General features: G+C 39.2%; 1 protein-coding gene across 4 annotated transcripts in view; it reads left to right on the top strand.

The window, feature by feature from the left end:
- Positions 1-19580, top strand: part of NRG3 (neuregulin 3) — a 667244-nt gene extending 647664 nt beyond the window's left edge. For all 4 annotated transcript variants that reach the window (XM_069019207.1, XM_069019208.1, XM_069019210.1 and 1 more), the window contains 3 exons: positions 1983-2110; positions 9194-9364; positions 13530-19580. In XM_069019207.1, the coding sequence (XP_068875308.1) occupies positions 1983-2110; positions 9194-9364; positions 13530-14037 (807 nt within the window). In that variant the 3' untranslated portion in view covers positions 14038-19580. The remainder of the gene's footprint in view (positions 1-1982; positions 2111-9193; positions 9365-13529) is intronic.
- The last annotated feature ends 5812 nt before the right edge of the window (positions 19581-25392 follow it).

Here is a 25392-nt window from a genome sequence, read left to right as displayed (position 1 = left end):
TCAGCATCAGAGCAGCTTCTGGAGTCCTGGTGCTCCTCAGCTGTGGTGAGGAAAGGCTCTGTGTACCACTGCTCCAGCCCACATCCACCTGAAACACGGGTGTAGCAAAAGGCACAGCTTATCTCTGCTCTTCACGATTTACTTCATACTCGTGGTCTTATAGGCCATTCAGACCTTCAATTTTCTGTCGTGAGCAAACTCAAAAAAAAGGACAGAAATAGCTTCTTGCCACTAGCGAGCCATTCTTTACATAGCTCAAATTGATTTATTCAGGTCAGAAATCAAAGCCAGTTTCATTTCTGCAGCTGGCAGGATAACTATTAAAGTTTAAGACCTTCACCGATGTGAGTACCTCAAAAATCATATTTCTGTCTGAATATTTTATCTGCAACATTTACAAGTGACATCTAAGATCATGGTAACTGAAGGAAACGGGAGTGGAAAATGTTTCTTCTTATTATTTCAGTTGTGTTTACTTCATGCATGCAGCACCATTTTGCATATTGCCCCTCATAGCTTTGCCTGCAGAAGCACGAAATGATTTTCACCCTGTTTACATGGGTGTTCACTCAACAGAAAGAGGGAGAAGAGCAGTGGAGAAAAATGTGAAGATTTTATCTATAGAAATTGGTCATAAGTCTGACTGGCTGGACTAAAAGTACATGTAAACTATTTTTAAAAGAGTATATTCTTGTATGACTTTCCTTTTTGATCTTGTTGATGTCTACAGAAATGTAGGTAAGAAGAAGTGAGAGTCAGAAAATAATAGTCTGTTGTTTTAACGAGTTCTTGGCCTTTTGTTAGACAAAACCAATAATTATGAAGAACTCAATTTTGATTACTCTCTTTGCTTACCATCTTCTCCATGAATTTTTATGCTATTGTATCATAGCAAGGCATTTTTCACCACTGTGATTTTTTTCTATTATTTTAATTTGTATTTTCTTTCTAAAATATGTAATCATGTAATCACTCCCACAATACCAATCTGTTTTAATGATAACATGGATATCTAGGTGTTTAGTACTAAAAAAATGAAGAAAAAGGAAAACAGACCTATTAGTTTTAGTGCAGGTCCTTGTAATGCAAAATAAAAAACCCTGAAAAATGCTTTATTTTTCATACCTGAGTGGAAATGTGAGTTAACATCTCATATCTCTCTCATATCTCTGAGATATTGCCCAGTAACCACTAACAACATGGAATCTTCTTACAAGCCCAAGTGCAGCTTTTCCTATACTTTGACTTTATGGCTCCATTCAAGTTCAGAGACTCTTTTTTTTTCTGAAATTGCAGTTGAATCACAAAGCAAGAAGAAAAAATCTGTTCTTGTTCATGTCTAGTGTCTGCTTTGCAGCCCTTTGTGTCTCACTCTGTGCCCAGAGACTGCCCTACACCTACACCTGCCACACGAAGAATTATGTTTACACTGTTCTTACTAGCACAGATACTCCCAGGTCAGAAGTTTCAGACTGGTTCAGAAAGATATCTGGCTCTGTGGATAGGATTCAAATATTTTTGTTACTTATCTGATGACACAAGTGCTGCTTCAGTTTGGTTTTCATAGGTGCACATGCTGATGATGATGCAGTGTTTGACTGAAATCACCAAAGGACCCAAGAAGTTGCTGACTGCCCTCTGAGATGTGTTTTGTGATCTCAGTCTCTGCATGGACAGCCACAAAAACAGACTTCCAGTCAAAGGGATCATTGTTCCCATCATTATGGGCAGATCAGTCTGTGATTTTGCTGCTAATGCTGATACCAGTGTTTTGATGTGCAGAACGTAATGGGGATAATGAATACCAGCTCTTTCTGCTGTGTAAACAATACTGAATGAATGTGTTACTTGCAACGCCTAATTTTGATTTAAAAATGCACTAGAGCACTTCTTAACCTGCTCTGATATGAATTCAGAGTGAATAGCATCAACAATGTACTTTGTCTTGTGAGTATTAATTAATTTTATTCTCTCTGCTACAGTATTCAAAACCAGATAGGCACCCGGGGCCTATTCTGCACAAAGTTATGGAGTCTAGTTTTTCAGGCCCTCAGTCCTTCCCAGAGGCCTTGTCTCCTGACAGAGGAACCCAGCCCATCAAGCAACACAGGTGAGCAAATGTCTGTGTGGTGAGAGATTTGGCTGGCAGCTGCCCAGGGAGGCAGTGGTAGGACTGCTGATAGGTGGGCAAGGTTATGGTGTGGCGGGGCTGGGTGAGCTGCTGAGTGCCACGGTGCCAGCAGAGCCTCAGCCGCCTTATTAAGCAGATGTCCAAGCATTTTCTTAGCTGCAGACATTAAAGGTAACAGCAATGCTCACTGCTTTCCCCCGTGGCTTGTGCCAGCCCTGCAGGAAGCATTTACAGACACCATCCAAGCTGCAGGCACAGCCCAGCCAATGGAACAGCTGTAGAAGGAGGAGCCATTAAAAAAAAGACTTTCCTTGTCGATGTTCATGAAGTTAACGACTCATTTACTGCAGAAAGACTTGGTTGCAAACTCCCAGCCTTTTTCCCTGTTTCTTTAAACAAAAGATACTTGGAGTGAATAATGACTTATTTATGAAAACATGGTGGCCTTTGAAAACGAGGCTTAAAAAAGTTTGGATGGTGGTTTCGAAGAGAAAAAAAGAAGAGGAATGTCACCCATCACCAGATGAGATTCAGATTAGAATTCTGCTTATAACTGGTTTTGGATGAGAAAGAGGGCAGGTGCTTCATTACAGGACTAGAAACCAAACCAGAGTCTGGTATAAGCAATAGTGTTGGTCGAATGACAGTGGTAACATCTGGTCCAGGCACAGAGAGAGAGAAAAAAGGCTGAGACAAACAAGTTTGGAATTTTTTCAGCTAGATAATCTGGAGTGGAAGACTTGTTTATTAAAAGGATTTTTTTTTAATTACTAAAAAAAAAAAGTCTGGGATTGCATGAGGTTATGATCTGGCTTCTGTAGTATTTGGTGCTCTCAGCCAGCTGTGTGTTTTTCTCTCATTTGAATGAGTGATTTGTTTAACGGACAAAGTGCCACATGTGAGCCAGAAAGGGAGTTTTGGGTCTTATCTGCTTTTACCTTACTTAAGCCTTTAATTTGGCATGAAAAAATAATGCCAACTGTCACGTCAGATCCATTTCTTAGGTCTTTTTCCTTATTACACTGAGATTTTTAAAATATGCTTAATAATTTTATTAAACATAGATGAACTATGGGACTGCTGCCTACAATGCTTTCTACAGAAGTTCTGGGAAGAATTTTATCACCATTCAGTCACAACATGAAGTGCAGAAAAAAAATCAATGACATTCCCTTACCTTTTAATAGTGTGATTGCAATATCCAAGAAATGTCTTTGCTTCAGAACTAATGTAAGAAGTGGGATGACTTTATAATTTATAAAGAATTCTTTTTTAGTTTTAAAACTCAAAATTAATTATACAAGGCCCTTGCTTTATGAAACATTCAACAGACGTGAAGACTTACAAGACTGTCTTTAATTCATGCACCATGTGACAGCTTCCTAATTTATTTTCTAAATAGTGTTCACTGAGGACAAATGGTCAAATGTGGCCAAATGAGGATTTTATACTAAATATCCCTCCATTTCATTCCAAACCTGGCTGAGCCTGGAAAAATTATATCAGCTCTGCAGGTTCTCTCTTTTATGCTTTCATTAAATTCTACCATTGTTTTATTTCTTCTTGCTGCAGAAATACTTTGCTCTACATCCAGACCTGTTTTCTCCACTGGTGTTTTCAAGAACAATAATGATAGGTGATAATTTCATAAAATCAGGGGCTGGCTGTTTCCACCTCCTAAAACTAATGCAATTTTGGCCTGGCAGTAAGACTGTCAATGTAGGGAATCATTTGGAGTTGCTGAAATATGACTGACAGAGACCATATAATTATTTCACTCAGATTATGGATAATAGCAATTTTCTGTCTCTACCAACCTCAGCTACACAAAAAGAATTAATGCAGATATTAAGTTGAAAACTGAATTTAATCTCAAAAAATATTTTCCCTGTGCTATTATTAATCTCCTAAAATATTTTGCCTGCATTATGCGCTACTATTACAGTAGAAGAATGTTACATCTTCTGCTTGCATATGTAAAATAACTCAGAACTGTCAGAATTCAAAATTAACAAATGTGTTTAATCAGTAAACTTCCTGCAAAGTATATAATGTGCTCAAAAATTCATCTTGGATTATCTGTTGATCTTGGTAAGAAGAAAACCCATACTGTCTTATTTCCTAGTAGATAGAAATAAATTAGAGTTTTGTTAATTATGGGTTGAGTTGTGATCCCTTTGAATAGCAGTTTTCCTGGTAATTAGTCATCCTGACTTTCATTCATTGATTCAGTCATCCTTGATTTTAGAGGGATTCATTTCAGAAAATGTCATGATGAAAGCCAAATGCAGAGGCTTTCAGCCTGGAGCAGTTGTATTGTCTTTAAAAAATGCCAAAATAGGATAAACTTACCCTAAAATTAATAATAATTTGTTTTTTGAATTTGGGAAGCATTTTACTCTTTATGCTGCTAATATAAGTGATTCAGTTTACTGTAGAGGAAAGAGTAAATTAAAGTTATTCTGCAAATAAGGCTATTGAATTTCAAGAGCAAGTACAGATAAACTAAAGCAACTAAGAATGTAAAGGCAGAGGAACCTGAAAGAAAGGAGGTGTAAGGAATCTGCTGTTTTCCCAAAGAAAAAGCAAAGCTGATGGTGGGACAGAGGTAATAATTGAAGCAGTTTGTGCAATCCTGAATTAATAGATTTCATTTTTTAGGTTAGGATGACTATTTGAGGACAACAGTAGAATATGAACAGAATCAAATGTATGACAATAGACATTCCTACAGTCAAAGTGGAAGTAAAATGTGGAAATCAAAGCTCTCAAGATGGTTTGGTTAATCTTGATCAAAAAAAAAAAAATTCCGGAGGGAGAACCAGCTAATGAAATTTCATGTCTGGGAGCAAAGTCTATAAAAATGGGAACTGTGACATGAGATGATGGATTAGCAAGTGTCAAATATTTAGGATGATGAAGAATTTATCAAAGTAACTAGGAACCAATTATGTTGAACTTGAATAGTCAAGACTTTAGGACAAATATGGGGGAAGAAGATTCTTGGGGTAGATATAAAAAAGGAAAAAATTGTTTACTATCTTACCAATACAGGTACTGCAACATATGCACTGATGATTGTATTTGATGTGGGTGAGTTAGATCTCTACACAAGCTCAGTCACTGTTGTCATATGTGTCTACTGCCTTTAAGGGGGGAAAGTAGGGGGAGGCAGAAAAGCTTTAATGTGGATATACAGAGGTGGTTGAAAGAGAGATATTAAGGACTTGTGTTGAGAAGGTAGGACATTCACCAGTGCAGCACTCAAAGAATTACTCAGCACTGGGGTCAGACTTTGTTCAGTGCTCTTGTGCATGACCTTGGCACAAAAAAAGCTGGAACACAGCACAGCGTGAGAATGCACCACTGTTGTCTCACCTGCTTAAAATGGCCTCCCAACTGCCATGGACTCAAATTGCATTCCCAGGCTAAGATGAGGAATGAATGATTGATGTTCCACAGAAAATGTTAGAAAGTCTGTCTTATGTCAGTGTTCAGTTCAGGAGATTGGAAAGGGTGTATAGCTGCTGCTTATAAATACACAAGAGCAAGCACAACGAGAAGTAAAAGACCTATTTAAAATGAAGGAGTGTGGTGGCACATATGCTAGCTGAATATTCATCAGAAGTAATTTTAAACTGAAAAGAAGTCTCAAAGTTTTTAATATAGAACAACTTTCTGTAATAAGAGCCTGGATATCGTCATCAATTTAGGGTGGAGGTTGACCAATGCACTGCAGGGAGCATATGATGAGGTTATGGCAGATGATTAAACTCAGTGCCACTGAGGTATCTCAAATGCTCTGTTCCCTTTTCCTGTTGTTCCATCACCAGGATGGTGACCAGATGACACAGGTGGCACTGAAGGATTTTCATAGAGTTCCAAAGTCCCTGAGCAGCCTCAACACGGGTTATTCCCAAATACAAGAATATTATGATGGAATCAATAATGCTCACATTTCAGAAATTAGGAGCAGATTTGTAGCTGTAGGCTGTATTTATTAATAGTGAAATTGGTTGAAAGTCTCCATACTTGATTCATATAAATGTTAGCACTAGATTGTCTAACAGCATAAAAAGGTGGCTGCTAGGGAACATCAGAGGACACTGGCAGCTGGCTCTGTCCTTGGGGTATGTATTTACTGGGTGGTTTGTAATTAACTCAAAAGTAGTACAGAAATATTCCAGAGTTACTGTAAAAACACTGCTGCTCTTCTCTTCATGAGCATGGATACCTGCATTTGGGAGTGTGTATGTACCCCAAGAAGAGAATGCTCCTCCTGTAGGATCAGACTTTGTTTTCACTTAGTTGTTCAACCCAAAGAAAACTCTCTCAGAAAACAATTTGCAACAATGAATCCCAAGTTCTTAATTAACTTTGGGATGGTTGAACTGCTTTTTTCAAAACATTAATTCATCAGAACTGTATTTCTCCCTAGTTTGTGCCTCACATGTGAACCAGTTCATGTATATTCTGATTTTTTTATTCTGGAGTAACTGATTGATAGATTGTAAGGACATATCTGCTACAGCTTTATGTATTGATCTATTTTATTGAACAGCTCAGTCATATGGGCTGGTTTTTTTAATCCAGTTAGACTGGAGTGCGGGGAGGAAGAAACCATAATGTTGGCTAAAGGAAAATAAATTCCCTGAAGAAACTGAAAAGACATTGTTTGCCTGAGAGGGAGGAATTTTTCACAGGAGCAGCAGAGAATTCTGAGAGGGACATTACATTTGCATCATTCATACTCATATCAGTTCTTTGTAAAAGGAAAAACTTTTCTGTGCTGGAGATCCTTTTCCATAGAACTTTTAACAGAAATTCTTAGGGGTTTTTGGTGCCTGGAGAAACGAGTGTTGTCCTGCAGCTTGCAGCTGCACTGTCTGTTAAGTATTCCTGATCCTTAGTGAATTTGTCTTGTCCATGACCACAAATGATTTTTGTTCATTCTTTCCTCAGATTTGGTTTGTTTTTTTCTGTCAGAAATGTTGAAAGCATAAAAACCTCTCATTAGCAACAAATTGGTTGCTTAGACGCTGTCAGTGCTGGAAGTTCTATGGCTGCAGGACAGAGGCAGATCCCTTTGTCTCAACCTTTGCTGCAGTTTATACCCATTACCTTAGGTGTAGCTGTATGTGGTGAAATTATGTCTATTACAAATAGAGCTTTTGTGAATTTGCATATGAATACTATTAGATAGGAGACCATGTGCTCTCATCCAACAGGGAAGATGCTCAAAGGCATCAAACAAACCACAAATTAAACAATTAAAATCTCTATTTTCAAAGATTTCTAATCAATCTAAAGTTTTTTTCTTACTTTTGTATTACATTGATGACTACAGTCAAGTCAGTAAAAACCCCAAAAATTCATTATCCATCACAAATTATTCATTCACCTGCATCTTTTGAGATCCCCTGCTGTATTAATCTCAGGCTCTCCTGAGCAGAAATTGTCAATCATTTTCTGTGGTGGTAGTGTTATTTTACAGAATATGAACTGTAACTTGCAACTCAAACTCAGCCTTCAGAACTGAGAGGCCAGTAGTACTTCAGGTTTTTAAAAAGGTTTTTTCACAGCCTCCTTAGTAGCAAAGGAAAAATCTTTTTAAGGAAGTATCAAAAATCCTGGAGGGAATGCTATTGCCATGGGTTGTTGGTCTTTTCAATTAAAAAGCACTAGAAAAGTAAAGGTGTGGAAGAAAGCAGAGCTTAGACTGTGATGGAACACTGATAGCCTGAACAGTAGGCCAGAGAGTCTTGAATTTATTTCTTATTTTAACTTTGGGCAGGAAAGGTTGATTTTAATGGAAATGTACACTCAAAGAGAATTTGTCCAAGGTACTTGGAACAAGCAAGAATTGCTTTGGGAGTAGACGTGGCCCTAACTATAAATAAAGTTCTCACTAGGTAAAAAATGCAGATTATTTTTAAGTCACATTATAATAAGGAAAAAGAAGCAAACTTCTCAAAAGTCTTTTGCATTGCTGAATTTTGTCACAAGTTGGAATTATTCACACAGCCAAAAATAATGACTTGTAAAAGGCATTTACAAAACCTATGTTATCATTAAAGATATAATAGAATATGAGGTAACATATGCATTTCTGAGACCCAGAAGATGCCAAGAGAAATAAGAGTAGTTGCAAAATGAATATTCAGTCACACCATGCAGTACAGAGGCCTCTTAGCCATTAAAATGGGTTGTGCCTTGCCTTAGTTCTGTGTTCCCATATTTTTGCATTGACAAATTTATGGTCTATACACCAAAACTGTGGATTCTAGATACTTTTTCATTCCTGCGTGAAATGAAAAAAGAAAAAAAAAAAAATCCATTCTCCTTCCAAAACACCAGAAAAATGTTTACAAAAGCACTTTTCTAAAATGAGTAGGGCACTATTACTTGTTTCTACCAAATTCAAGTTTCTATTATATAAAGAAACGACACACTATTTATCAATATATATAAACAAGAAAGGAATCTGTATATAAAAAAAGAATAAAACAATACCGAAATCTTGTTCAAGGTGGAGAAAACTTGTCTTAGCTTCTTCAAGGTGCAGTTCATAAGCTTCACTTATATTCCTCACTTACACTTTTTCTCAATTTAATGGTTTTGTATCAGGAAGCAGCCCCTCATAGGCTGACAGAAGATATATTGGGCTTTCAGTTTAGGATCTAATTTTGAATTCAGCTATGGCTAGGACAGAACTGTATTGTTTGTTTATAATGTCTGAGGACTCAACTGTGTATAGCAGAATTATGATATGCAGCATAGAAAAGAGAAGCATCCTTCATCAAGTGCAAGAAAACATTTCATATACTGGGCAATTATTTTCATTCCTAGAAAAGAGGTAATGTATTAAATATGGCATAAACAGCAGCTAATGGTGGATTGGACTATTATATTTCCATAGAGAGTTTCTACTGACATCATAGACTGCCACAGCAAAGTTTATATGAGCAGTAATCCATGCATTATTAATCCTGAACCTTTACTTTGCAGAATTTTATGCTTTTGGTGTGATAATTTTTGCTGTACTCTTGGTGTTGTTCCTAGAAGTCTCTCTTCATGCTGCAGCCCAGGACAAAAAAGTGGGATGCTACATAGAAATGCCTTTCGGAGGACTCCTCCCTTGCCTCGGGGTAGGTTCAATGGAATTACAGGACCAGCATATCAACAGCTCGAAGAGTCGAGGATCACAGACCAGGACACAATACCTTGTCACGGGTGAGTATACCACACCTGAAGTGAGCCAGTTAGTGGCTTTTAAAAGAGTGATTTTTAAAATAAAATAATGCACATTGCAAAATTGGTTTTCTATAGACTGAAGACTGATAGGTTCATACAGGTTTGTCTCTGAAAAGGCACAAAAAATACACTATTATTTTTTTTTCCTTTTTAAATTCAGTTTATTAGAACATTGATTGTGAGCTCCAGCTGTACGTAAGGTCTAGGTGTCAGAAGTGCTCCTGAGAACCTACAGCTGCCTTTGAAGTCTTTTGCAATTGCTGAGATAATTTGAATAATATTTTCATATCCCTATAAATTTCCAAAGACTTTCCAGAATATTACAGGCATGTTTTATATAAAAATCGGAGTGGTATGTGGAATGGAATAAAAACCCCACCCAGTTTCACCTGTAAGTCACAGTGAAACTCTTCACTGTGACTTACTGGTGGAACTGGTGGGGTTGGGTGTCTGGTGACTTCTTTTAAGTAAGTTTGACTCACACTTGTGTCCTTGTTACTATTTGCTTCTTCTGAGGAAAAAATTGTTTATTGCCTCTTGCAGTAATTATATTATTGTTCATTTGTATGGTATGTGCATATCATACAAATACATAGCCTGGTGAAAATTTCCTGCTGAAATTGCAACCCTTCCAGAAAGGAGCAGGCTGGCAGCCTTCCCTCTCCAGTGGCAGCACCATATGATGCAGGCCCTGAGAAGTGCTGTAGCCTCCTCCCAGGTTGAGGAGTGAGGTACAAAACAGCAAAGCTGTGGGTAATTGTATTTACTCCTGTCTAGGAAATCAGTGTGTGATTACATGTTACACATACCAGCTTGTACTGGGCTGTATTTTAAATTTGCAGTTCTGCAAAATTTGGTATTGGGAGCAGACTGTGACCCCTTCTGGCCTCAATCCACTCAAGCACTTCATCTGTATTTTGTGCACTAAGGATGTTTACTCTCTAAATATCTGCTGGTTTCACAGTGTTGATGTTCTCATTGGATTTCTGGCCCAAATGAAAGGTTCCCTTGTCCCCTGCAGAAGTTACGCTACTTCCTTTCTTCTCCTTTTTCACCTCCATCTTTCCCTATAGGGATGCACAAATCAAAGTGGTTTATCTCCCTAATTGTGTGAGCATTCTGAACTGCATCCACCAGCAGCCTGGCTGAAGTGTAGCCATGTCTACAGGTAGAATATGGGGGTGTGTGTATATCAGTGTAAGTGTTTACAAGGCTGACCCAAAGCCTGGAAGAGCCACTGGAATGATTCCCATCCATCTTAATGGACCTTGCTGTCAGGCTCATACACTGCACACCTTTAGCCACAGGGCTTACAGGAAAGCTACTGGGACTATGCTAAATAAAATCCATTTCATATTTTAAGTTTCAGTCCCTTCTGTCTCTCTTTGATATCTATTCTTAAAGGAGACAGTAAAATTATTGTGCTTCTTTCAGTTTCATTCTTTAATTTAGACTCTTACACACTGGATAACATAATTACTGTTGAATATCTATAAATGTTTGTTGCTTGATTTTAGGAAGAGGGTGGAGAGAGAGCTGTGCTTTGAAACACATGCACATGAATTAATTTATTCAGACAAAATAATTTTTCAGATAAAAACCCAGATATATTTCTTTGGAGGAACTGTGGTTCTAGGAAAGTTAATTATAGGAAAATGTAATTAAGGTTCTGCAATTATAGTTCTAAGTCTCAGTCTATTGAAAACAGCAGCAGTCTTGTGTCACACGCAGAAGCATGGATCAGTTTGTAATTAACCAAAAGCCAAGTCTCACGTGGTTTAGATGTAATATCCCTTCTAGTTTAATACTTCACCTGTTGCAAACAATGTATGCACTTTAATTCATCCTCAGTTCTCCTTTGAAAGCCCTGTGAGCACAGGGCAGAAACATGTAACTCTGGCATAAAATTGGTGTTCCTTTCTCTATTTCAAAAAATATGGAAATACGCCAGGCATTTCATTACATGTCACTGCTGCTGCCACTTAGTTTTCAAAACACCAAGAATAATTGAATCTCTATTGTGGAACTGGAAAATGCTACTGTTTTCTCACCAAACCCATTTTAATTCAGTCTTTTCTTGGTTTTGCTCATATATCATCCATATAATACCTACATTGCATGAAATTCATTAAAAACATTCACTCCCTTTGTTTTCAGGGTGCAGCCCAGAATATATTTAGGGCCTGAATTACCAAAAAAGGGACTAATGCAACTGATGCGATCTCTCCAGCTATAGTCGTTTGAACAATTATATATAAGCAAAGGAAACAAGAATGGGCACAACCCAAAGGTCTGCACTGTTTTGTTTTCATTTATTTTTTTTAATTGTCCTTCCTCAGGAATAATATCCCTGATCAGTATTTCATTCATCCTGAGTCTTGAGAGCTGGTGTAGAAAGCCCCTCCATGAATGGCTACAGGTGTGTCTAGGCATAGTGCCAATGTAATTAACCAAGGCTGAGTCTCAGATGTGAAACAGCTGCAGCTACAGAGCATGGACAAGAAGTTCTAGCACGTACCCCAGAAAGCTGCTTCTACTGTTATTCCCCTGGGTCCCACTTCCCAGAGAAGAATCTCTTTCCCTCACCCAGCAGCAAAGTTCCCAGCACTTTCTCCTTATCACAGAGCTCCCAGATGCTCCTTCTGGGGATGTCAGGAGAGTTCTGGTACAGGGCTGTGCAAAGCTCCACCTGTGCACGTGTGAGGGCAGGGGATGTGTGCAGCAGTTGGACGAGCTCAGTGCCATCACACACGAGTTAATTACAGGTCAGTGGTTTCTGCTGGAAATGAGCCTAAAGTTTTCTCCTGCTCCCTCCTGTCTGACACCTCTCCAGGAGGATGGGGCCAGAGGAAGCCTTTCCAGTTAATTACTGTTTGTGCCAATACTGGACTACTGCAGTTTCATGAGATTCAGTTTCTTTTCCTTAACTCTTTTTCTGCTCATACCAAAAATCAGGACGGACATGTGAGTAGAGGGATATTCCTAGTGAGGTCCAGCAGGCTTAAGGAGCTTTTAGAATAATACCCTTCAAGTCAGAGCACCTGCTTCCACACCAGATCTAAATGTTGCTCTTCTCATCCATGGATAGAACATATTAGATTCACCATTAGCTTGCCTTATTAAATAGTGATAAGCTGATTATAAATAAATTATGTTCTGGTACTGAGGTGATGTCTGTGCTCCTTAGCAATAATGACTGGTAGTACACTAACTCGTAAACACCATATTTCTAGAAGTACTAATTTCAGATGGGAAACATCCTTTCTTTTTGCTTTTTTTGGTCATTGTTTATTTTATATTTAGTATACTTTCCATTTCTATTTTTTTTAAGTATTTCTTGTCAACAAAACAGAATTTGGCTTTGAAACAAAATGGAAATGTTGATAAAAATTCATTAAGTAGCCTCACAATAAATAAAATCATGTAAAATATGTATTAGTGGAGGATAAAGGATTTTTTTTTTAATGGTATTACAGTACCAAGAGTACACAGACATTTGCTCAAGTCCTATATATTAGCTCTATTTCCAGATGAAATATAATAAAACAAATCGGGCCAACATTATGAGTATGGACTATTGAAAAACAAATGTTTTTCAGAGGGATGCTGCACTTAGATGCTCTGCTTGTTTGAAGGGGAGTACAGACAATCATTTCTGTGTAAATAAAGACTACACAGCCATGAGTGTTTAATGTTCCTTTTATCTGCACTTTTTTAAAGTGTTTTCCTAAAACAACCTGACAACGACAACAACAACAACAATTTGACATTGAGAGTTCTGACATTGAAGAAAGTATCAATCCATTTCCCCAATCAGAAATGTAGGACTAGAATTCCAAATTTAATTTCCAAGAAAATTAATAATACATTCTAGCTTTTGAAACGTTTTAAAAGGAAATTTCCATTATTCTCATATACTGGTGGGCAAAATGAGACTGAGAGAAAAGCAGATTTGAGAATCAAAACCAGTCTCCAGAGCCTGTTGTTTTCCCCAGGGCCCCACCACGGCCAGGTGCTCCTCTATTGCAGGAGAAAATGGTGTGAATCTCTTCAGCACCGTTTGCTAAATCTCACACAGTGTCCCTGCTGCTGGTTGCATCTGACCGCTTGATGTACAACGAGAACTCTTTTTCACTCTTTCCAGGTATTCATCCAGTGGTTTAAAAACTCCTCAGAATACTTCAATAAATATGCAACTGCCTTCAAGAGAGACAACCCCATATTTTAATAACGTGGATCAGAAGGACTTGGTCGGCTATTCCTCTTCAAGGGCCAACTCCGTTCCCATCATCCCGTCTGTGGGCTTGGACGAAGCCTGCATGCAAATGCAAAATGTTTCTGAAGTAACAGGCATCAAATGGTGCAAAAACTCCTATTCTGCTGAACTTGTCAATGTGAGTTCCCCAGTCAGTAATTGTCTAATAGCAGAACAACACGAAGTGAAAATATTGCTAGAAACTGTGCAGGAGCAGATCCGGATCCTGACGGACGCGCGGCGGTCGGAGGACTTTGAGCTGGCGAGCATAGAGGCGGCGAGCGGCGCGAGCGAGAACACGGCCTTCCTGCCCATGAGCCCCGTGGCCAAGGCAGAGCGAGAGGCACAATTTGTCTTAAAAAGTGAAACGCAAAGAGACTCGGTATTGACCAAGTGACTCTCTGTGGGGGCTGTGGGAGGGGAAATGAGAGATCTGTGCATTCGATGCTTTGCTAAACAGGAAGGGAGGAAGTTAAATACAAATTATTTATATGCATTAATTTAAGAGCATCTACTTAGAAGAAACCAAATAGTCAATCGCCCTCATATCATAGTGTTTTTTAACAAAATATTTTTTTAAGGGAAAAGTTCCAGGAGGGATGAAGCGTGCTTTCAGGTGCTTTCTAGGCAGGATTACACAGTTTCAGTTACAGAGGGTTGTACCGTGGTCCTGTTCAGCTGGCTGAAGGCTTAGGCTATGCATCTCTTTTTCAGTAAAGGCCAAGTACCGTTCCTAGATGCATTTCTGGTTTCAGGGCAGCACTGCAGCGAGCTGCTGGGCAAGGATTCAGAACCTGGGGAACACATCCTGTGGGCCCAACGCAGATCCAGTCCCCTCTCCCCCTCTGCTCTCGATTCCAGGTCACACCACAAAAACAGGGACACAGACACCTGCTTCTGAGTTCTTGTACCTGCTGTGGAATGATGACAACATCCCTGAATTGAACAGATGCTTAACTCTCAACCTTAATTTGATGTGTCAGTCAGCCCAAGAAATTCAATGGAATCATTTATGAGCTTTGGGATTGGCCAAGAGTAGGAGCTGGATTGGGGTCTGTAGAGATTCAGTGGTCAGGAGCCCACAGCTGCTCCATCTTCTGAGCTTTGCCTATCAGAGCTGCCTTGGTGGAGAGTGATGAAGAACAAGACAAAATGCACAAGTATGTAATACAACAGGTTTGGGTTTGGTTTCTGGTTTGGGTTCTTTTCAGTGGAAACATAAACTCTGTTGTTCATTAGCACCCCTCAACATTTCTAAACTTTTACACTCTGGAGGCATTTTGTAAGCTCTCAAGGAGCACTTCTCAGTGTGTGTGTGTATTTTTTTTTAACTTATTTTTTATTATGGCTTGTTCAGAGAAGAGTCAGGGAGATCCAATATGATCAAAATCCAGCCAGTAAGTGTCCACGCTGCCTAATTTGTTCCTGCATTCAGTTCTCCAGTCACTTTATTTAATTATGGCTTAGGCTTGTGAACTTTAAAGCTTCAACCCAGCAGCTGGTTCAGTATGGGCAAACCACAGGCATGCAGAGATCTGACTCTAATGGAGCTTTCTAAGAGCAGATGGTTTCCACCAAGTCACTCCCTGCAGGGGATCAGGGCCTTAGAGAGGAAGTCTCATTCCCTGGTTGCTGTATCCTGATCACATTATAAGCACTTTTTGCATCAGATTTGAGTCCCTCTTCCTCTCCACCCCCCCCAAATTGTAACAAAATGTGCCAGTAGTGTGATGAATTGGGTTCAGTGACACATGTTACTGGTTATATTAGTGTTAAAATATCTGCTTATTCTTAGGAGGGAGAGAAATCAACTATAATAAATAATTGGTAAATAGCCTTCCCTTGTTAGTGTCAGGAGATTGATTTAAAAAATTACAGTATATGCAGAATTCATTAAAATATTCCTTTGAAGCAAAATAATTGTTAAATTTATTAATGTGCCCCAGACTTTCTAGTTCACAAGTCTCAAGACTTCCCAGAATAGCACAATCAGTCACACAGTGCTGTTGTATGTTGAGTCAGAATAAAGCAATATTTTAACCTCTGTTAAGTAAATTTGGATAAGAAATGCTGAAGGTGTATGTCATTTTATTTTTTGTTAAGGCAGTAAAAAAAATTATTCACAGTCTTCATTCAGCAAGTCTTATTTTGGGTTGCTTTTGTGGTTTTGGGGGTTCTTTTAAAGATAAAGTTGATTAAATTGTCCTGTTTACAGAATTTCCTATGGCTGTAATCTTTGCTGTGTGTTTTCAATAGAAATATATTTGAGGGCAAACTATTTCATGCCCCAGGATGGAGTGTGAGTTGTTCAGACTCCCTTCTGCAAAGACACAGAGCTTTTGTTGTAGCAGTGAGGTGGGATCCCCGTGGGGTTTGGGCTCACCCTGATGTTTTCCTGCAATATGTGGTGGCTGAGCACATTCTCACTGTGCATGAGCCGAGCTGATATGGCCCCAAGCCCACACCAGATGAACCCTCTGAAAGGCAGGGAGAATTAGGTGGGCCTCATCTTGGCATCCCTACAATCGTTTGACTTTTCTGTCGTCACCATTTGCATCCCCCCATCTCAGGACATGAGCAAAGGGAGCTTGCCTCTGCCCATAAGCCCTGTGAACACACCTGTAATGTAAAAACTGGGTACTATTTAAAGCTCTGGTTCAACCATTTGCAAAGGGTGATCACAATTAATAAATTGTTCACCATTAATTTTATTGAGATGGTCTCTCTGCAATACAGTGCAGAATCCTGCCAAAAATCATATTTAAAAATTAAATCTCCTCAATTCACATGCAAGATCTTCCCTCCCCCAAGCTCTGCAAGTTCACCTCTGGCAACATAATGAAAACACACAGCAAGATTTCAGTTGAAGAAAGAACCATATCATAAGCAATGCCTTTAGGGAGAGAATGTGTTCATGCAGCACCCCCAAAAGACCCAGAAAGAGGAGACGAGCAATGTATTTAAGAGAATGAAAATGTTTTACTGAATGATAGCTGAAGATCTGAAATGGTGAGGATATCTTTGGTTCATGTTAGAGATACGATCTTGTACTCAGCAAAGGATGTGTGACTGTTCTATGTTAACTGTTCTATTCAGTTCTCAGCATGTTTGAATAGAGAGACGTTAATATTAACCAATGACAGACTAGTGTATTATTTGTTAAGAGCATCGCTTCAGATCTTATTGAAACTGTCGTTGTTTGCAGAGGAAAACAAGAAGGGTTGAAAACATCCAACTAGGTAGCCTTAATGTTGTTTGTGTGGCTCTCTAATGGAACTGTTTTCCTCTGTGGACCTTCCTGTTTTACAGTGAACGGGGCAACATTTTCTCTGAGGTCTGACAATTAATTGTGTAAAGGATCCATATGAAAGTCGTACTGAAACAGCCAAAAGGGTAGGCCAAATTTTGCTTTACTTCTGGTCCCACTGAACTTGTGGATTGGAAGGGATGCAAGTCACTGAGAAATGCAATTCATTCCTAAAATTACATCTTTTCCCAGCCTTGGAGATAGTCTGTAATCCCCCTAGAAGAGGCTCTGAACTCAGTTGTTTACATGCAACATAATTAAAACTTTTATCTGACTTATGAAGTTCCAGGTGTAGTCTGGTGTGGAAATTTACATGCAGAGAGGTGCATTCAAGCAAACTGGGAGAACAGCTGACTAAATAAATTTAACTTCCTCTGAACTGAGCAGAGACAAAGCCTGTGTCTCCAGCATAATACCATGGAGGAGAATTAGGAGAGGTGTATGTCCTGATCTTTTTTTTATTATTATTCCTGTTTAGAATTTCTTCAAAAACAATCCAAAATAACCCTAAAAACCCCCCCAAAAAACAGTAGAACAATCCCAGCACTTGAAATAGGAAATGTAGGTAAGTATGGGCACATTTCATAGTGTTAACCATTGAAAAACTCTTCAGTACCCCAAGACCCAAAGCTGAAGTGTTGCAATTTTTGCAGGCTCATGATTAGATCAACAAATGGTTCTGTGGAACAAGAGCTCTTCAGAATGCTTTTGGGACCCAGCCACGCTCTCAGCTGATGTAGTCAGTGCAGCAATGACAGTGTATGTTAACAGAGGATCACGTCCCAGATCTGTGCTACCTGATGTCCAGTGTGGTGTCACAAAGCTTAGTAGTCTCCCATGTGGTGTAAGCACTGCTACACTGATTTATTTTGCCTTTGAGCATCCCAGCAGGGTGTGAGCACTCTCAGCAGAGCACAGTGTGAGGCTCCTGGGCCGAGTGATTGGGTTGTCAGGTCCATCTGGTACAGGCCTGAGTGTCCCTGGCCAGGCTCTAGCAGCAGTGAACTTGCCACCGTGTGCCTGATCCCTCACCAGAATCCTACAGCTTCAAGTTTAAATTTTGAAAAAAACAAGGGAGTTGATGGCATGTGCTTATGACCAGGCATGTGCTCAATGTGTTCCCAAATCGAAATGTTCATTTAATTCACATCTACTTCTCATGTAAGTAGGGAGAAAATCTGGATTTCTTTTCCCAGTTTTTCCCCAGGTTCCTGTAGTCTTCTTTTGGACATTACTTGAACATTTCTTACTCTTAAGAAATTCTGAAAATGAATACCAAAGAAGAACTCTGAAAGAGTCCTACCTGCAGTAAATAAATTTGAAGCTTGAAGGAGCAGACCTGGAATAAAAACTGGTTTTGAAAGTAGTATTAATATCAATTGCCTTTCAATAAAATGAAATTTCCCTATAAACTCTTTGCCCCTTGGGAAAAGAATGAGCTTATGATGTGATTTATTATATTGCCATGAATTTAAAATGTTCATCTTCAAGGAGATTGGGGAAAAATCAAATATTATTATAGATTTTTCAGCTTTTGTGATTTATTTTTATTTTATTTCAGCAGCCTAACAGGTCAATGAACCCATTATCTGTATTGTCTGACACACAAAGTCTCCTCTTTTGTGGTCTAAAAGCTTCACTGTTAGATTTCCTTACAGAGAACAAGATTTTATCTAAATTTTATTTTACAACTATTCATAGAGTAATATAGTTTTTTGTCTTGATGAAAATATAAAGTGATGCAAACTTTTTTGGTTTTGTACTGCATTATTGCTGAATTTACAGTGAGACTGTGCTTCCTTTGTTTTGATGTCTACTCACATGAAAACAACTGACACCCAGTTTTTAGGTTTAGACTTGGCACTTCCAAATCATGGTATCAAGCAGGATTTCTGTGTTTTCAATAGCAAAGTGCAAACATGATATAGAAATGAAATAGCTACAATAGCAGTAAAATTACTAATAAAGTAGGCTTGTGTTTGGGTTTTGGGTTTTGGTTTTTTTTTAATTTTTACTCCATAGCAATTAGAGGATTGTGCCATGGGAATTGGTAGTGTCTTGCAGGAAACACAGAATGTATTAGTGAGTGGAAAGTCATTGCTGTAGCCTAGAACTAGAAAAGCCACAGTGGAGGAGGAAACAGTCATCCAGTGTCTGCTGCAGGGTAAGAGTGCTTTCATCTTAATAGTAAAGACCAGTATAGTTGTTTACCTGTTGAAACTGCCAGAAAAGGTAAATTATCTGAATTTATTAATGAACACAGTGGTAGTGTTTGGTTAAAGGGAAAGAGGCAGGAATTCCTGAATTTGTAATGTCCCTGTTCCTTGGAACAAATCTAATTATGTTTTGGTTCTGTATTATTAAAGCAATGTTTCCAGTGCTTCAGAGACAGAGTGGTCACACCTCACTGACAGCCTGCACTGATTCTTCCTTGCTTGAAAAGATTTAGTACTTTCCTCTTTGATCAACACTCCTGTAAACAAGGAGTGATTTTCTAGTACCCCACAAGGCTGTTCTTGTGCAAGTTTTCCCAGATAAATAATAAAATACAACAAGACCACCTACAATTTTTAAATTTTTATGTAAGAAACTATATATAATATTTTATAGCGATAATGGAGAGGAATTACTGATGACTGAAGTATGTAAATAAACTATGGGATATCATGTATGTCAGTGGCATGGAAATCCTGTATTTGTACCGTAGCTTTTAGTAATACATTCTCTTAACTCCATCAGGAGACCTACATGCAATTTAATTTTTTTTTCCTTAAGGGGGACCATGGTCTGTACCATGCCACTGTAGTGACTGGGCACTGATGTCCCCTTGTCCTTATTTCTTCTGTTGCAAGACCCCATTCTGTGCTGTCCCATGCCTGCTCTGGTCTGGCTGAAATCACTGAATTTGACACAATTCAGCTCCTTTATTCATGTTCAGTTTTACCTTACCCTCAGAATCAAGAGTATCAGCCTGACATTTGGGACACTGAATAAATTTAAGGCCTTAAATAATTTAATGCATTAAACATTTGTCTGCTTTGGTTTGACCTGATGGGAAATCTCTCCCTTGAAGAAGGATTTATGCAGCCTGTGCTGCAAGGCACTTTCCTGCCATTCCTTCAGATGTGCTACTATCAACATTTCCACTCTCTGAGTCAGCCACTCTCTTTGAGTTCTCCTGCCCAGCACTGGGAAGTACTGTGAGATTACAGAGCAGGGCCTCAGACCTCTTTTAGTGTACCAAAGACCAGAAGTCATCTGAAATGTCCTGAGCTCTAGCGTCAGATGCAACTTCCTGCTTCTTACTACTAAAATGTCTCCAAAGGTTAAGGTCTCTAATATGCATCACATTAAATTATGTAACATAAATAATGCCAAAGGTCATAAAATTAAGAGTTACATGGCAAATACTATTTTTAAATGTACATCTTGCTTTGAAGGAATACGGAACAAGAGCTCCCTGTTGTGTAAATATTTGGAAACAAAAAAAATTTACAAATAATAGTAGAGGAATATAAAAGAACACTACTAGTAATTCATATTCTAAACTAAAACCTAGTCCCTTGCCTTCTCTGAAATAAACTAGTAGTTGAAAGTTATCCAGATGCATCAGGGACATGAAGACTCAGTGAGGCTGGTTTATAAGTCATATGTCTAAGACCTTTTCTCTGGAAATCCAGGCTTGGAGTTTCCCTTGTTTACATTAAGATGATTCTTTCATAACATGAAATTTACTCCTATACATTGCATACCTCAGCATAGGCAGGACAGAAACACAGTTCTGGATTCACTTTGGCTTTCTGACTCAAGTTAAACTCGCTTTAGATTATCTCTTATCTCTGCCAGGAAAGGATAAATTAATATCCAAAAAGACAAGAAGAGAGACTTGAATGCTTGATGACTCTTTTTTTCAAAAAGCAACCAATTGCAATTAAGATTGGAGCCATCTGCTGAATGTCAGTGTTCTAGAAATAGCTGAGACTTTCACTGCTCTTGATGGGGCAAACAGCAGGTGGTAGAAGCATCACCACCCTCACCACCCCAGCAAGACACACTGGGAATGACTGGAGAATAGGGTAGGGAGCTTCTCCTGACTGTGGCACAGCTTCTTCCATGAGGAGGGATGGATTCTGTGTCGGGCCAGGTCACATAATCTGAGAAACTTGCCTTTTGTTTCTGTCTCAAATCTTTCTCATTTCAGTGAAATTGTGGTCATCAGCACTAGTTTGTTTTTTAAGTTAAGGATTTCCAAATTCTGCAATCCTTTGAAGTGTTGAATTTAGGAAGGAGAGACTTCCAAAGAAAAAAGGAAAATTTCTTCTGCGATTTTTTTAAACCATTGAAATACGTGTATTACTTTAAGTATTTTTGTAAAAATTAGGTGTTGCAAATCTAAATTACAAATATTTAGATTTAAATCATGATAAGAGGAGATGGGTAAGACCTGTGTTTTATGTTTCTCTCCTGATCTAGTTGAAGATGTCCCTGCTTGTTGCAGGGGTGTTGAACTAGATGATGTTCCAACCTGAACTATGCTAACCATGTTCAAGTTAGTTCTTTCAAACTGTCCTTAAAAAGCTGTATACATCCATGATAACTTTGGGTTAGAAAGGTAAATAAGATACTTGGACTCCATAAAACTTCCAGGTCAGACTCTGGTGTTGCACAAGTGGCAGCTGTTTCACTGCAAGCATGGTTAATGTGAAGGCTCCCAAAGGAGGACATTTATGGTGCCTCAGCAGTTGAGCTGCCTGAAATAAACCCCAGGTCTCTGCCTGTGCAGTGCTAACCTCTGCTTCTTTCCAAAGGTGACCCACAGGGTGTCTGAGCTCCTCCACCAGTGACTCTGGTCACTGCCAAAAGGCAGGTGTCAGCACTGACTTCTGTGAAGGCTCCTCTCATTAAATCAAAATTAAATAATATGAGTTAAAAATTGATGGGATGGATTCTCCCAGGTATTGCCAGGTTATATGGAGTGCCAGCAGCAGTGCTGATTTACAGTTTCTGAGGCTGTGGCCCATGGTTTGACCTAATTCATTAGTTCCCACCACCTGAGCTGGGGCAATTGAAGCAGAAATGTCTCTGCCCATCAGGGTAACTTCAGAACATCATTAAAGCAGTTTGATTCCAACTAGCCTCTTTTTTTTTATTTAAATGTCATTGTATATTCTCCTTGATTATTGCAGAGGTGAAGTTGCTTCCAAAGTCTTAAAGTTGTCATCACGGATCTGTCTGCCAGAGTTGTGGTCACTCAGCTCCAGTGCTGATAGTGGTGTCCAGTCCTCCAACTCTAAAGATCAGAGCTGGCTCTTGCAGTCCAAAATCATGTATGTATCATAGAATAGTTTGGTTTGGAAGAGACCTTAAAGATATCTAATTCCACCCCCACTGCCACGGGCAGGGTCATTTTACAACAGATCAGGTTACTCCAACCCCATCCAACTGGGACTTGAAAACTTCCAGGGATGGGGCAGCCTCAGCCTCCTGGGCAGCCTGTTCCAGTACCTCCCCACCCTCACAGGGAAGAAAGAGTACAAGCAAAGCTCTCCATGCTTGTTCTGCAGCAATTGTATGCATTCAGATCTCAGCATGATCAAGCTGATCATTCACATTATCAATTTGATTTAACAAAGTTATCCCCTATATGTAATTTCCATGCTGCTTCTCTGGATGTTATATAGAGAAGCATTGAGACAAATTCAGCTTGTCTGCATTTTCACCTCAGATAACAATGGTATGATTTTTTCCAAAGCTGTTTAAGAGACCAACTCTAAAATTCTGACCTGCCTTGGGGGAGCAGGGTTATTCTGAACAGGTTTTGTCCATGTGCTTTCTTATCTAATCTTTCTTCCCAAGAAACCTTCTTTCTTCCAACAGCCCATCTTCCCGAAAACACCTAAAGCATTAAGCAAAGCTAAGGCAAGGGATGTATTCTGTATTCTCTGCAGAAGGGACAGGGGCATAAGTAAGGGCTAATTACCAAAAACCTTTTCAGCTGATTCCATTAGTATTTGCACAGACAGGTGATGCTAAAATGACTGTGTGGTTTGGTCACACTTATTTGTGGACTGTAGTGTATATAAACTGTTTGTCTGTGGTTTGTAATATCTTAGATGGACTACCAGAGTGACCAGGACAGCATTTGCCACTCTCTTTAACTTCCATCTTGGCTTCATTTCCTTGATGGATGTTTCTGTGACACACCCTCGCCAGAGATGTGGGTATTCACCAAGTCCCACATCACCTTCTGGCAAACAAGGCAAACCAGCCCTTCCTGAAGCCTTGCAGGCAGTGGTCTGGGTGGTGAGGAAACATCCCACAAGCTCAGACCTTTCTTCAGGCAGGGAAAAGGGTTTACAGTACGGGAGGCCTCCAATGCTAAAAGTGAAGAACTCTCCCAAGGTTTTGGGCAACTTGAAAAACACACTGGAAATCACAGTACCTTTAAAATAAGGCTCCTGTCTAGCCTCATACAGATTGGCAACAAAGTTGTGATTTTCATTTCAATTTCTCTGGTAAGTAGTGGAGTAGCTTTGCATTTCCATTAATTTAAAGGTGTCTCTAGATGGCTTCAGAGAGCAAAGAGAACTCATCACTGTGGGAACGGCTGTGCTCTAGGAAGGTGTTGTAGCCCATGGGCAACTTTCCATCTTTGTGGGTAGGATCTGGGCACCAGCACATTGCCTGTCTTCGTTAATTAGCTGAGAGAAGACCAGGCAGAGCCATGCGCTCCTTGCTCACTGGCTGCTGCTGAGGCCTGGAGCAAATCCCTGTATTAAAAGCACTTAAAAATGGAACAGAGGTGATGGAAACGTGGTTTGTTCACTGTGAATATCCAGCTGGGATAGTTGGAATAACTGCAAGGGAAGAGTTGCCTTTGCAAATCATGTGCCTGATTTACTGGTTAAATAGTTTTTCAGTCCTCCCTATTTAGTCAACAAGGACATTAAGATGTCCAGAAATAAAGTGGAATGATTGGTTCCCAGTACTAATCTTAATGGCCACAAATCCAGTATTTCAGATTTTTTGCTCAGCACTTAACAAGTAGAGTCAATCAGGCTTCATTTAAATAAATGAACTCCTTTTGCAGAGTTATACCTGATTTCATGCTTTCCTTTATTGGTCACTAGATCTTTTCTATATCACATAAAATTATGTTTACATTAAAACTGATCTGTAGATATGCCTGAAACAGCACCTAATGTGAACATGAAGTCAGTGTTCTCAATGCATAGGGCGAGTCTTGTGAAAGCTTTTTTGCAGCCGAAAGTCTTGAACCATTCACTGAAATAAGACAACTATTTGATTTCTACAAAATGGATTTTTTTGTCAATAAAATCATGGATAAATACTTGAGTTGGATTTGGGGCTTCTGAGTATATATATATATATATGTAAAGCTACATACACAAACTTTCTTTTAGATCACAGAAATGAATGCTCCAACTTAAAGTTTATTCATCTAAATAGCTGGAGAAAATATCCACTTAATCACATAGTCTAAACACATTGAAGTAGGGGGAAAAAAGGTGTTCATTTTCACCTGTGTTTATTTTTTCACCAGTAAAAACAAATAAAAAGAGAAGAAAAATAATCATAGTGCCTATGACAAAGATTGTGTTTCAAGGAGTGTGCAAAGTGTACCACGATTACTTTAACTGCAAATGGAAGCCGCTTTTAGACTGAGTGTGGTTGAAAGGAAATATCCTTAGAAAAACTGTCACGCAGAATCCCAGGAAATGTTTTGGTTCGATATGTTTGGCCTCCATTTTTGTGGAGCTGTACATTCCTGTCCATGGTTCTAAAGGATAAAAAAAGAACTTATTTCAGAATCAATCTGTATTTCGACTCGTTTTTATACTCCCTGCACCCAGGCTGGTTTACCTTTTGTGTAAGTGAAGCTGAACAGTGTCATTTTTCTATTTAGTGCCACAAATTAGTTTTGTGGCATTCCTGAATTCAGTCCTTTTCCCCTGCTCAAGTGGTGTGTTCGTGCTGTCTCCAGCCATCTCTAGCTCAAAGCAGAGGTTTCATTTGTTCTCAAAGCCACAAAGAGGGTTGAGACCAATCCATCTGAAGACACCGGCTCACTTCATTCAGCCTTGCTGGTAGGAGGATCAGCAGGGCTTGGAGTTGGAGACAACAAGGCACAGGGATCTTTGGCGTCTCCACACACAGAGAGGCACCTGCCTGGGAAGTCCAAGCCTTCTGCTGCTGAAGTCAGTCCTTCCAGTCTTGCCTGCAGCCCCCTCAGCTTTGGGCTAAATGAACCAGGTAGAAAGGCTGAACTATCCAAAATAACACATTCGCCAGGAGGATCAACTGAGAAGAGAGGCAGAGATGGCAACATCTTTCATTCTGAAGCACCACAAAAAAAAAAAAGCACAAGTTCTTTGCAAAATAGCTTCTTACCTGAACACAGTGAAGGGGTCACAGCAGCAGCCA

The sequence above is a fragment of the Aphelocoma coerulescens genome, chromosome 6 (genome assembly GCF_041296385.1).
Source record: "Aphelocoma coerulescens isolate FSJ_1873_10779 chromosome 6, UR_Acoe_1.0, whole genome shotgun sequence".
Taxonomy (NCBI): domain Eukaryota; kingdom Metazoa; phylum Chordata; class Aves; order Passeriformes; family Corvidae; genus Aphelocoma; species Aphelocoma coerulescens.
This window is presented reverse-complemented; position numbering and strand designations above follow the sequence as displayed.